Source organism: Netta rufina (genome assembly GCF_964035555.1).
Source record: "Netta rufina genome assembly, chromosome: 1".
Taxonomy (NCBI): Eukaryota; Metazoa; Chordata; class Aves; order Anseriformes; family Anatidae; genus Netta; species Netta rufina.
The window spans coordinates 123,521,230-123,533,545 of NC_140123.1; the positions used below are offsets into that span (position 1 = coordinate 123,521,230).

Genomic DNA, 12,316 nt, shown 5'->3' on the forward strand with positions numbered 1-12,316 from the left:
TGAGCCATCAGTGGAACTTGTACTGTACAAACTAGTTAGAAAGGAGTGAAATTTTATGGCAGGCAATTTAGAGTTAAAATTCTAATTTAAACACCAATTTTTGCCCATTCTGTACTGCAGAGTATCTTTATAGTGAAGAGGCCTCCCAGCTGACTGAGGCCTCCCAAACTGACAAGTCTGTCCTTCAGCTGCTTCTCTCATATTTGTTTGTCACACTTTGATAGATAAAATCCAGTGGAGCAGACAACTGTCCAGATTGCTTGGCTAAAACCAAGAAGAAACTGTAAAGTCCAGAGATTCTTCTACCTTCAAATCCAACTATCCTCAGATTCTCTAGGGAAATAAGTTCATACATACAAGAGTAACCTTGCCAAAACAAAGCCTAAGGCTCCATTTTAATATTCAAGGGACTAATATTTAAACTTCAATTTTTTGTTTTACAGTTTACTTTCCAGCACTGATTAATATCTAAGAGAAAAGTCATTTATCCTCCATATGTTATGAAAAATTTGCACTTTAGCTTTACCCTTTGAATTCTTCTTCATGTTGAGATTTTTTTTATTTGTTTTTCTCAGATTCTTTACACATTTTTTTGGCTCACATCATCTGTTTTATGAGGAAAGACTAAGCAAGCTGGGCCTGGTTAGCCTAGAAAAGAGGAGAATCTTATCAACCTTTACAAATACCTGAGTGGACAATGTAAAGAGGATGGTGCCAAATTCTTCTCAGTGGTGACCAGTGATAGGACAAGGGGTAATGGGTATAAATTAAACCACAGGAGGTTTCATTGCCATATGAGGAAGAACTTCTTTACGGTTCTGGTGACAGAGCACTAGAACAGGCTGCCCAGAGAGGTTGTGGAGTCTCCTTTGGAGATACTCAAAACCTGCCTGGATATGATCCTGGTAACATGCTCTAGGTGACCCTGCTTGAGCCAGGAGGTTGGACCAGATGATCTCTGGAGGTCCCTTCCAAAATCACAGAACTATTCTGTGGTTTTGTGATTATCATTTATAAAAGTTTTGCAGTTGACTTCAATGAGACCAGTACACTAAATCATCAACTAGCATTTAATGTTCTTGAGTGTGTGCTATACTTACTCCGCTACTTATTCCCACAAATATAATTGTTCATAAAAAAGCATTTACAGATTTTTCAATTACACATAATCCTTGAAACCATTTTTTTCTTTAACTTTGTACAAATACAGACTGCTTAGATCTCCATATCATCTCATTTTACAGGTTTTATATCATGCCTTGTAATACCTGTAATTTTTGATCAACAGAGTAACATTTTGCAGCAAGTATTTGACTTTCTGTTAATAAAGGTCTTCAGTTTAATGATTATTTGGTGGAAAAGAACTCTAACAAAAAATAATTGTTCAGTAAGTTTTTGAAATGTAGCACTGACAATTTTTTTACTTCTTATAATTACAGCAATTAGAAAGTAATTAGGGTTCTGATATCACAGAATCGCCTAGGTTGGAAGAGACCTCCAAGACCACCTAGTCCAACCTCTGACCTAACGCTAACAAGTCAAATATGATTGTGATTCTGTGCAATCTTGCTGAAATTCCTCCTAGAACACAGAAGTAATCTGACCAAGGCAGTCTGGGAGCTAGAAGTAATGATTTTGGAGAATATGTGGAAGTGAGGGGTTTTTTGATCATCCTTGTGGCCCTCCTCTGGGCTTGCTCTAATAGGTCCATGTCCTTCTTATGCTGTGGGCCCCAGAGCTGGAGACAGTACTCCAGGTGGAGTCTCACAAGAGCAGAGAGGGAGAATCACCTACCTCGACCTGCTGGCTACACTTCTTTTGATGCAGCCCAGGATATGGTTGGCGTTCTGGACTGCAAACACAGATTGCTGGCTCTGGTTGAGCTTTTCACCCACCAGTACCCCCAAGTCCTTCTCTGCAGGGTTTCTCTCAATCCACTCATCAGGTCTGGATGTTGCAGTTGGCCTTGTTGAACTTCATGAGGTTTGCAGGAGCCCACCTATCAAGCCTGTCAAGGTCCCTCAGGATGGCAACCCTTCCCTCCAGCTGGTGGAATGCACCACTCAGCTTGGTGTTACCCGCAAACTTGCTGAGCGTGCTCTGAATTCCACTGTCTGTATCACCAACAAAGATATTAAATAATACTGATAACAATACTGATCCCTGAAGGACACCTCTTATCCCTGCTCTCCACTTGGATCTTGAGCCATTGTCCCCAAACATAGTGAGAAATGAAGCATCAATGGATTTAAATTTGAATAGGGTTGATGAAGTTAGAAACCTTTTACAAATATCTATGTTGCAAAGATATTTGAACAGTAATACCGATTGCTGTAGAAAGGTGAAAGCACAGCAGTGCAAGGTTTTCAAGAACAGGTTCAATAAACATTTACCAAGAATAGTTTATGTATATTTCATCCTGACTTAATACCAGAGGATGGAACAAATAACTTCTCCAAATTTCTTCCAGAGAAGTGATTCATGATAGTAATTTCTTCACAATGCTACTCTGCACATACCCCTGATACCTCTCAAGTAATATAACTTCTCCTACCTTAACTTCAGCAGAGATATATTGAGCTGAAGCAAGTTTCTACCACTATTTTCTAGTGGTTCTATGCTTCAGCTAAGACATTACTACTTTTTACTGAAGTGAAGAGTTCACAGGCAATACTTTTTCTTTTCTATTTTTTTCCCTGTCTCACCTGCATTTGAGTAATTGGGAGCTTCTTCCCGAAAATCTAATTAACTTAAAATATAAATTTCTATTTACATTTATCTTCAATTACGGATGCAGGGAATGAAGCATAAGTAGAAAGCTGAATTTATGCAAATAGCTCTTGAATAGAAGTGGCTTCATAAAGTTAATTAAGCATCCTCTCTGGCCTACTGTACTACCTTCTTTTCAGCTTCCCTTCTCTGAAGGTCTTTCTGTTTAAGACAAAGCAGTTGAAATTTCAATAGCTTTCCAGTTAGTGTTACAGGAATCTCTTCTCCGCTGTCAAGAATGGCTTTGGCTGCTTCTACTACCTGCAGAGAAGAAAACAAAAACAGCTATTACTTGTATGGTTTTAATACTGCATTTGACATAGTTTGCATGCAGAAAAGATGGGGTGTTATTCACATTGAACAATATGTGGCTCAGAATGGCCACATGTTCTGAAAAACAACAAATCAGTAAGATGCATTGCTATTCTTTGGTCCAAATGCTGTAAGTATGAGATAAAACTAGAAGAGAGAAAACTATGCAAGTGTGAACAGATGCACAGTTTTTACTGTAAACTGCATATATATATTTATATATTTTATTTATATATATATATTGGTTTTAAACAGGCAACATTAAGCAACTACTTATTATAAGCTAATAAAAAAAAAAACATTTAGCAGGTACAAAATCGGTAGGAATACTTTGGAGTACTACTTTACAAAGTGACTAGTGTCTGAGGCACCAGCCTTGAATGAAAGATACAAACTTCTTGAAGGGAATTTGAGAGGGTCTGTCTTGGTGAAAATACACCCCTCCCTGTGTAATGCTGATTCTGTTGGTATGCAGCCTAATTGGGGTGAAATAAGGCTATTGAGTTTTCTTAGGGTGATGACAGCAGCGGGAACATACAGCTGCATTGTCCAGATGTGTGGCATTGACAGGCTGTTTTATGACTATGTTTTTTACAGCTTGTTTCCACTAAATTTCGTACAACACAGTAACATCTGGGCCGTTTTCCTTGGAGCCTCATAACCACTTTATTTACTGCGAAAAAAATAAAATAACATAAAAATACCATAAAAAGTTGTTATATGTTTCTTTCACTTGTGTTGTCTCTGTAATAAAGTTCACCTATGTAGGAAGCGCTGTTGAGGAATAATATAACCATAATATTTTCCTACTTTTGTTTTTAAGCAACCATCAGCTTTATTTATAACCATGGGCTGAATTAGGTGTTACTCAAATGTTCTGACATGTTTCTCTTTTCCCTTCTTGGAGCAATTACAGTTGGGCACATATGGTGTCAATTTTGCTTGCTAACATTCAGACAATGAAGGTGCACACTGCATCTCACTGAACTGTGTCTTGTCTAATGCAAACACCACCATTAGCTTTGAGCTTTCATAGTTTCTTGCCCAGCTTAGAAATTTTCACTTATCCAGTAAAACCTGGGTAAGTAAATATAGCCACTACACATGCTTCTCTGAATTATCAATGCCAGAATGGAATCCAGAATATTATAAGCCAAATTAGTATTTCATGTACATGGGAACAAAACACGGGAAAAAAAATACGTTAAATTTTAGATTTTTCTGGGTCACATAAGAGGGAGACAAAGCAAACAAAATATTTGTATTTATAACACCCCATCTCCAAACAATCCTGTTCCTCCAACACTAATAAATCTGATATCTCCTTAACATACAATACTTAAGAAAATACATCATGATTAAGATGAGTTTTCCTTTACATCTTTTGTATTCTGAGTAATACTACTGGTCACTATCTCAACAAGCCAAACATAGAAGGCTTCTGGAAAGAATCCCAGTAACTTCAGAGTCATGGCAGAAAATCAATGGCACATTAAGGACGGACTTAAAAAATCCCACAGACTGTACGCACCCTAAAATCTACTAGCCATTCCAACAAAGAAGAGTCACCCAGAGCTAGCTACAGAAAATCTGAGCTCTGAAAGAGATTTTGGTAGAAATATCATAGTTATTTCCCTTAGAGAAAAAAAAAAACAAACACTCATATCACTTTTTTGCAGAAATGGTGTTAACAGCCTATGGAAAGAGATGCTTCCCAAATGCCTAATCTAGATGAGATGCACATTTCTTGACGCACAATAGAGGGGAAATGGAGAGATTCTGGAAGGGTTTCTGAAAAGTATATATAGTAACCCAGAGCTTGATGGCAGTTGCTGATTTATTATTCATGGAAGAAGGAAGGAATGCTTAGATTCTTACAACCCATTCCTCCTGAGAAATTCAAAGTGCTTTACCAGTTAAATGCAATGCATTGTGATTATTCCTACTTTGTAGATAGAGAATACAGAAATTAAGGGACTTGTCCCAGGTCTATAGTAAACTGGACAACTCAGTGAGTGGAGAAGGACATTTATTTTTTATTTATTTTTTTTAATGTGAGGTGTCAGAGAAGTATAAACCAAACCCTGTGTAGCAGGAATACATTCTAATACTGGGGAGAGAGTTCAGACAAAAATAAAATGAGCACCCTACATTTGGCAATACCATGAAAACAGTTTTTCACACAGCAATGTAAAGTCTGCTCCATGCATAAGCAAATAATGATAATAAAAAAATCCCTCATCACTGCTTGTTTAAAGATAGAACATAGATCAATTCATGCAGAGCAGATAAAAGAATTTATTACACTCATGCAAGTTTTCTTCATTTGTGGCCCTGTGAATTATGCAGGCACCTGGCATAAACAGCTAAAAATCCACAGAGCCTCGATAAAAAAAAAAAAAAAAAAAGCTGAAGACAAAGACTTGGTAGGAGTACAGAAGGAATTTTTTGGGATACTACGAGGTGGATTCATTTCAGATTGGCTATACTTTATCCTGCCAATGATGACCTTTTCCTTATGTGAGAAACCATGGAAACTTGGACAGACAAACTCAGTTAGGTAGGGCCTCTTTTCCTTTAAAGGAATAGGAAACTTAGCATTCCTCACACAGCAGGGGTCACATTTGTGAAGTGCAGAAAGGCTGCAGTGATGCAGTATTTGATCTCATATGGTGGCAGTATGAACCATGCAGAGCCTTAGCTGCCTGGTGCAAAGGGCATGTATTTCAAGCCATTCAAAAACTGCATGAGTGCTTGTAGGTGATACTATACCACTGGCATATGCTGACGTCATTGAGATTGGAGACAGGTTTTAAAAGTTTAGAAAACCTTTAAAGCCACTCTTCATAGTATCTTTCTTTGAAATGCCTCCTTTTCTTTATACAGAACCATTCTGTGGCTGCTAAATCATAATGAGAAAAGCATTTGAAGTGATAAATTGAATTACCAACTTTCACAGTATTATCATTAATTGGAAGTGGCTAGCATCACTTGCTATGAACAGTGGTCAGCCCTAGTTATTCTGTATCCATGATAAACTTTGTAAAACTCCATCTTCCCTCCTGTACTTGAAACTGTATAAATTCAAGATGCACATACATAATGGTTCCTAGAAGAACTCCTTAGTAAGACATATTCCTTCATAGCTAACATAGATCAAGTCAGTTTGAAACAGGTAAGCTATCATTAACAGAAGAGCCATCAGTCAAGAGGTTATATGGACTACTTACCAATGAAGTTAATACTTACTTTTCAAATATAATTTGTTAAGCAAGCTAATAAAAGCCAAATCTTAAACCAATCTGCCATCAGTGTTGTGAATCCCTCACAAGAAGCTTTCAAGACAGACTATGGAATGAAAGCTGCATGTCATACTGAAAAATTACTTTTGGCCAAAGAAGACTTCTGTATGCATAGTGTTAAATATTTTTGAATCTGGTGATGCCATTTCATTGACTAGAGCATATATCATTTCAAAAGAATACCAGGAAGGCCCTGAGCGGACTGAAACAACTTCTTTCAGATCACACCTGCAGTTTGTTGAAAGGTAATTTAGTTTGTATTGTCTGACCATTCCCCTCATTTCACTTGTGCCTCTCAGAACCTCTTCCCAAATATGATGTCAAAAGATCACTTGTATAATCATCATCCTCCACTGCTGAATTAAGCTCTCGCAATTCAAACCGAGCTAAATCAGTAAATCAACTGCATATCTGAAAAGAGCTTCATACAGAGCTTATGTATCCACAAGGTAGACTGCAAAACTTAAGCCAAAGCAGAAAATCATCTTCATTAATCAATAAAGACTATACCAACATGTATTTCAGAAAATTTAAAAAAATTATAAAAGTAGATTTGATGTTTCCCTTCTTCCCCTCAGTGTCCATATCTTTCTTATGCTGTGGACTCCAGAGCTGAAGGCAGTGCTCCAGGTGGAGTCTCACAAGAGCAGAGCAGAGGGGGAGAATCACCTCCCTCGACCTGCTGGCCATGCTTCTTTTGATGAAGCCCAGGATATGGTTGGTTTCCTGGGCTGCAAGTGCACATTGCTGGCTCTTGTTGAGCTTTTCACCCACCAGTATCCCCGAGTCCTTCTTTGCAGGACCTTCTTAAATGGTTTAATCTCAGCAATGCAGAAGGAGAACTTCCTAAGACATTTATGTATAAAGTATGCGTCTTACTGTTAGAAGTACTCAAATAATGTTTTAAGGGAAACATAAATAGTTGAATAACTCATTTAAGTAAAAAAGAGAAAACATATTACATATAAATTATGATGATTTTTAACCTTGGCTTTATTAAGTATCTCATACAACAGCTCTAACCATCTGTGGCATATACCTCCTATGCCTTCCTGACCTGCTACCAAACCCACCTTCTTTAAGGGAAAATATGAAACGAATGTCCAGTTATTCAAACGAACAGTCATTAGTGTTGCTATCTCAGGAAACAGGAATATCATGCAAAGGTAAGATTCTCTCATGTGGCTCTTTAGATACCTGTTCGTTTTTAACACCCTAACTGGGGAGACAAAATTGAAATGGTGATTCAAGTGATTCCTGAAGAACTTCTAAAGACCCCAGAGCTTTAAAATGAGAAGATACGCCAGTCTGCTGTGATCTGTTCCCAGAAGAAAAGATATATTGCTATGATGAAATCTTGAAACATTTACATTTCAGTAGTATAAATGTGCCCAGCTTGTCTTTTCATTGTGGAGCAGAATATTTTGTGCTTCTGAGAAGTAAATTCTTTCCAGTAATCCCAGCCAATTGGATTTGCACAATGAACATTACTGAGCTAAAGTCATGCTTCTCTGATATTACATCTGGCTACAGAGAGAAACCAGTAAGAGGTGGAACACAAAGATTTAAGAAGTGAAGCTGTCTCATCAACGCTTGTGCTGGCAGAACCTGCCCAGCTACACATTGCCAGAATTTTGTTACGAACCCTCAGAACCTGTGGGACAGGAGGGCCCAATGACCTCATGGGCTTGGCACCGCTCCTCGGCAGGACCTTTCCACTTACGCCCATGTTTGCATCAGACAGGCCTTGGGCATGTTTTTTTCCTTTGGTGATAAAGGATTCTGTAGTTAATTATTCTACTTGAGAAACATGTCCTACACTCCACAGCCCATAATTAACCACTTATAATCACCTGAAACTTTGAAGGCAACAAAACAGATATCAGTATTTTCTTTTCCATTGGGTTCCTCTACCAGTTTAAGAATGACATTGTTACAGACATACTTGCTTAACATAGAGATTGCAACAAAACTTGCATGGAAAACAAAAAAAAAATACACCAAGTTGCACATATGCAGGAAATCTTGTAATGCAGAAAGCAAAAACAAGGTGTCACCATCGTTCTAAGCGAGTTTAAAGTCTAAGATTTAAATAGATGAATTTCAAATTGGATCAAGTTTCTTTCCTAGACCATAAATTGTCAGCAATTTGGGGTTTTATAAACAGCCTCAGGCCGGATAATTACAATTAACAGTAATAAAATAATAATACAGGCAGAAGGTGTTGCCTGAAGAATACTAGAGCTAGGATTATGAAGAGTCATTATTCTGAAATGGAAATAAAATATGTTCAATTGTCTCATCTAAACAATAGAGGCAGATTTCTCAGTTTCTATGAAACACAAAATTAGAAGACACAGATTTTTTTTCTGCAGGAGCTCAAGATTTTTTACCCGAGTTGTAGCATTTATAAATCCTGGAACTTCCTAATGTGACATAGTGTCCTTAGATGGGCCCCTGGAAAGGGTTGCAGAACTACAGAAGCTTTAGAAATTGATTATAAGCAACGAGAATTTCTAGGAGCAACCAGTTTATAGCAACAGCAGTACAGTCTCAAGGAACAAACAAATCCCAAGCCGAAGGCACGTAATTTGATAACATAATGTAGTACACACGCAGCTCTTGAGAAAATAGTTGACAATGACATCCTGCTCCCCTGGGTATTAGCACTAGTGAGGCAACTGTCTGCCAAAGCAATGTAGCGAGCTCTGAGAAGTCCACCAGTGAAAGGCATTACGAAGTATCCAGCTCTTAAGGTAGGCACAACAGGTAGAAGGAAGCTTGTGTAGCTGAAAGCACTAGTTCTAGTAAAATTTTCAAGGTATCTGTGGTCATTTAACAACTGATGGGCAGCTAAGTTCCACTCTTCTGCCTTCTCACTCTCCCTTCTCAGAAGTATGTGGGGAGATGATACGGTGAAGAAAGGAAAACTCAGCAGTTTAATTAAAGGAAAATAAAAAGTAAGCAAAGGCTGTGCAGAAGCAAACAGAGAAAATAATTACTATCTACGTCCCATCAGGAAGCAATGCTCAGCCTCGTCTTGGGAAGCAGGGCTTCAACAAATTCACATAGTAGTTGCTCAGGAAGACAGATGCTTTCATAATGAGAGACCCTCCCCCTCCTTTCACTTCCCCAGTTTTTATTGCTGAGTGTGACGGTGTATGGTATGGGATATCCGTTTGGTTAGTTTAGGTCAGCTACCCTGGCTGTGTCCCCTCCCCACCTCTCTCTTCTGCCTTCTGGCCTGTAAGGGGGTGAGAGCTGGAGAGACAGCCCTGACACAGTGCCAGCACTGCTCAGCAATACACAAAACATTGGTGTGATAGCAATACTGTTCTAGCTACAAGTGCAGATCAAAGCACTATATGGGTTGCCCTGTGGAAAGTTACTACCAACCCAGCCAGAGCCAGTAGAGTATCAAAAATCCTGGAATATTTTAAAATTATCTAGGAGGGATATGGATAACCCCAAAATTTGAAGTTCATCTGGAGATGCCAAAGATTTGTGTCTTGGGGTAGGATAGTCTCTGTTTGGAATAGCTCAGCACAGCCATAAACTGTCCCTATTCAGTTGTCAGCAGAGCAAACTGAATGGTTTGTACAGGTCTCCTGTGAGATAAAGAGAGGGAAATCTAACCTCAGCTGATATGCAGACATTGGTCAACTTCCATAAGAATCATTCATATTGATATTCACAAGTTGAGACCAATCTGATTTATGAACCTTGCAAAACAGGTGTTTTTCTTTCCCCCTTAACTTCCTTTTAAGTAAACTGACCTAGATTCTTGGACGCAGGAGGAAGAGTAGTTAAACTCTCCTAAGAAGACAAAACAATAAACAGCTCTAAGGTAAATATACTTCATGCAGTAGGCTCATTTACAAAACAAGTTACGTTCCATACAATTATTTACCTGGTAGGTGTTTGGTACTACAGACATGAAAAGCAAGGAATAGATGGTGCCCACAGCAGGATTTAAATGTTCCCTACCCTTCCCTGGAGCCAGTACTCTCTAAAAGGCATTCTCATTTAATGACAGTCATTAGCCATTTTGTGAGCATCTGCATACCCATAGAGAGTGAAGGCCAAGCGCTCCTGCAATAAAATTCTCTTAACTGAGTTCCACACAATTGCACTTGACAAAGGCTGACTAGAGAACGGTTCCATTCTATTACAACATTTAAGACTGCAGTGTTTGTTTTGCTCTGTACTGGAACTGGAAAAAATATGAAATCTTTCTATCCTTTTGACCATTCAGCAAGGCTGCCAAAGTTCTTTTTTACTGTCAAACCCACTCAAGAAAACAATGACACCTGACAAGTTTTGGCCCCTGAACTGTTCCACTTTACAACCACTTTTCCAATTAATTTTTGTTCTAGAGTGGAAAGAAAACAAAATTTTGCTAACTTTTACTACAAAATAGAATTCTATTGACACATCGTTCGACTGGAAAGACTGCATCTTAGAATGACTATCACTACTTTTGAGAGAGCCTACTCTTGATCCCGACCATTCTGACGGTGCTTTGTAAAAATCTATATGCTTCCACAAAAACTATTCACATTTAATTATATGTTTCCACAAGAAATCAAAAGGCTTCCCTAAAAATACTCTTAACTAGCATTATTTCTGAAACTTGTTTCTTCAGTGACACATATTCTGGCTACTAACCACTCTTTGATCTCCTCCAGATGCCACTGTTACGCACTCATAACAGCTTGTACCTTCTTGGGTAAAAATATTCCTAGCCACAAGCACTACGTCTGCAGCATTAAGAATTTTGTTTCTACATCAGATTATTAACCTCATGTAAAATCCTAGTGAAAAACATTGCGTATATAAATCTTATGCAGCAAGAATGAAGCACGAGAAATATATACCATTACAAAGTTGTTCTAGGTCATTAGATTGTGAAAATACTTATGGTAATAGAGTAGAAGAAACTGTACAGCTAAAATGGAGATGTGGAATCATGAATGCAATTAGAGACAGGAAGCTAATGGGTGACATGAGAGTTTTTATGGGAGGGATCACTACAGAGGATTATAAGAATTCTTATAAGAGCAGGGGCCAATGGGCCAGATATGTTGATTTTCATTTCTGTTCTTTCAAAAGCAAGATCCGTGTGAGATTTAATGCTACTTCATTCAGGACAGCATTGTAAGAGAGATTCATATCACTTTTTTGCTGAAGATATAGTATCATTAGCTATATCACTTAAAAAAACCAAACCAAACAAAACATACACACAAAACAACACAATAAAACCAAACCTTTTGCTTTTTCTATGCTAGAAATTTACTGTAATATCCTTAAGGCAACATAAATGCATACCCTTGTCCTTTTTCTTTTTTTTTTTTTTTATGAAAGTACTGTTAGAGACAGATGGCAGAATCACCCTCCCCCCCCAAAAAAAAAAAAAAAAAGAGAAAAAAAAAAGGACACAATCAGAAAGATAACAGAAAGGCATGAATTACTTAGGACCAACTGAAGAGAGGACATAAAAAATATTCAGAATTCCTTAATGAAATTCATGCCATTGAGGTGAGGACTTATTAGAATAACATAGGTTTGAATACTTACGTGCCTGCACAAACACACGTGTATGTGTATGTATAAACTTTCATACTACATTAATAGCACCTATACCCAAGAACTACATACTGAGTTCCAATATAAAGTGGACCTTCTCTTTACATTGTGATACCACCAAAAAAACACTTCAAATAGTCTTACCAGCAACAACCTTTACTTCACAAATCTACATTCTACATAATTCCAGAAAACAAGCAAACAAACAATTCACAGAAATGCTTGAAGTAAGACTGCTTTAAATTCCTTGTTTTCTGCCAGAATTCATTCAGTTTACTTCAGCTTGTTCATTGCTATGTTTCACTACCCTACATGAAGTCTTAATATTTTAGGTAATGTATTTT

General features: G+C 37.8%; 1 protein-coding gene across 1 annotated transcript in view; it reads right to left on the reverse strand.

Annotated features, from left to right (window-relative positions):
- SPAG17 (sperm associated antigen 17) overlaps positions 1-12,316 on the reverse strand; it is a gene marked incomplete at both ends in the record, with an annotated part of 105,561 nt that overhangs the window by 77,734 nt on the left and 15,511 nt on the right. Inside the window, one exon of the mRNA XM_084283157.1 lies at positions 2,899-3,030. Coding sequence (XP_084139283.1) covers positions 2,899-3,030 — 132 coding nt within the window. The remainder of the gene's footprint in view (positions 1-2,898; positions 3,031-12,316) is intronic.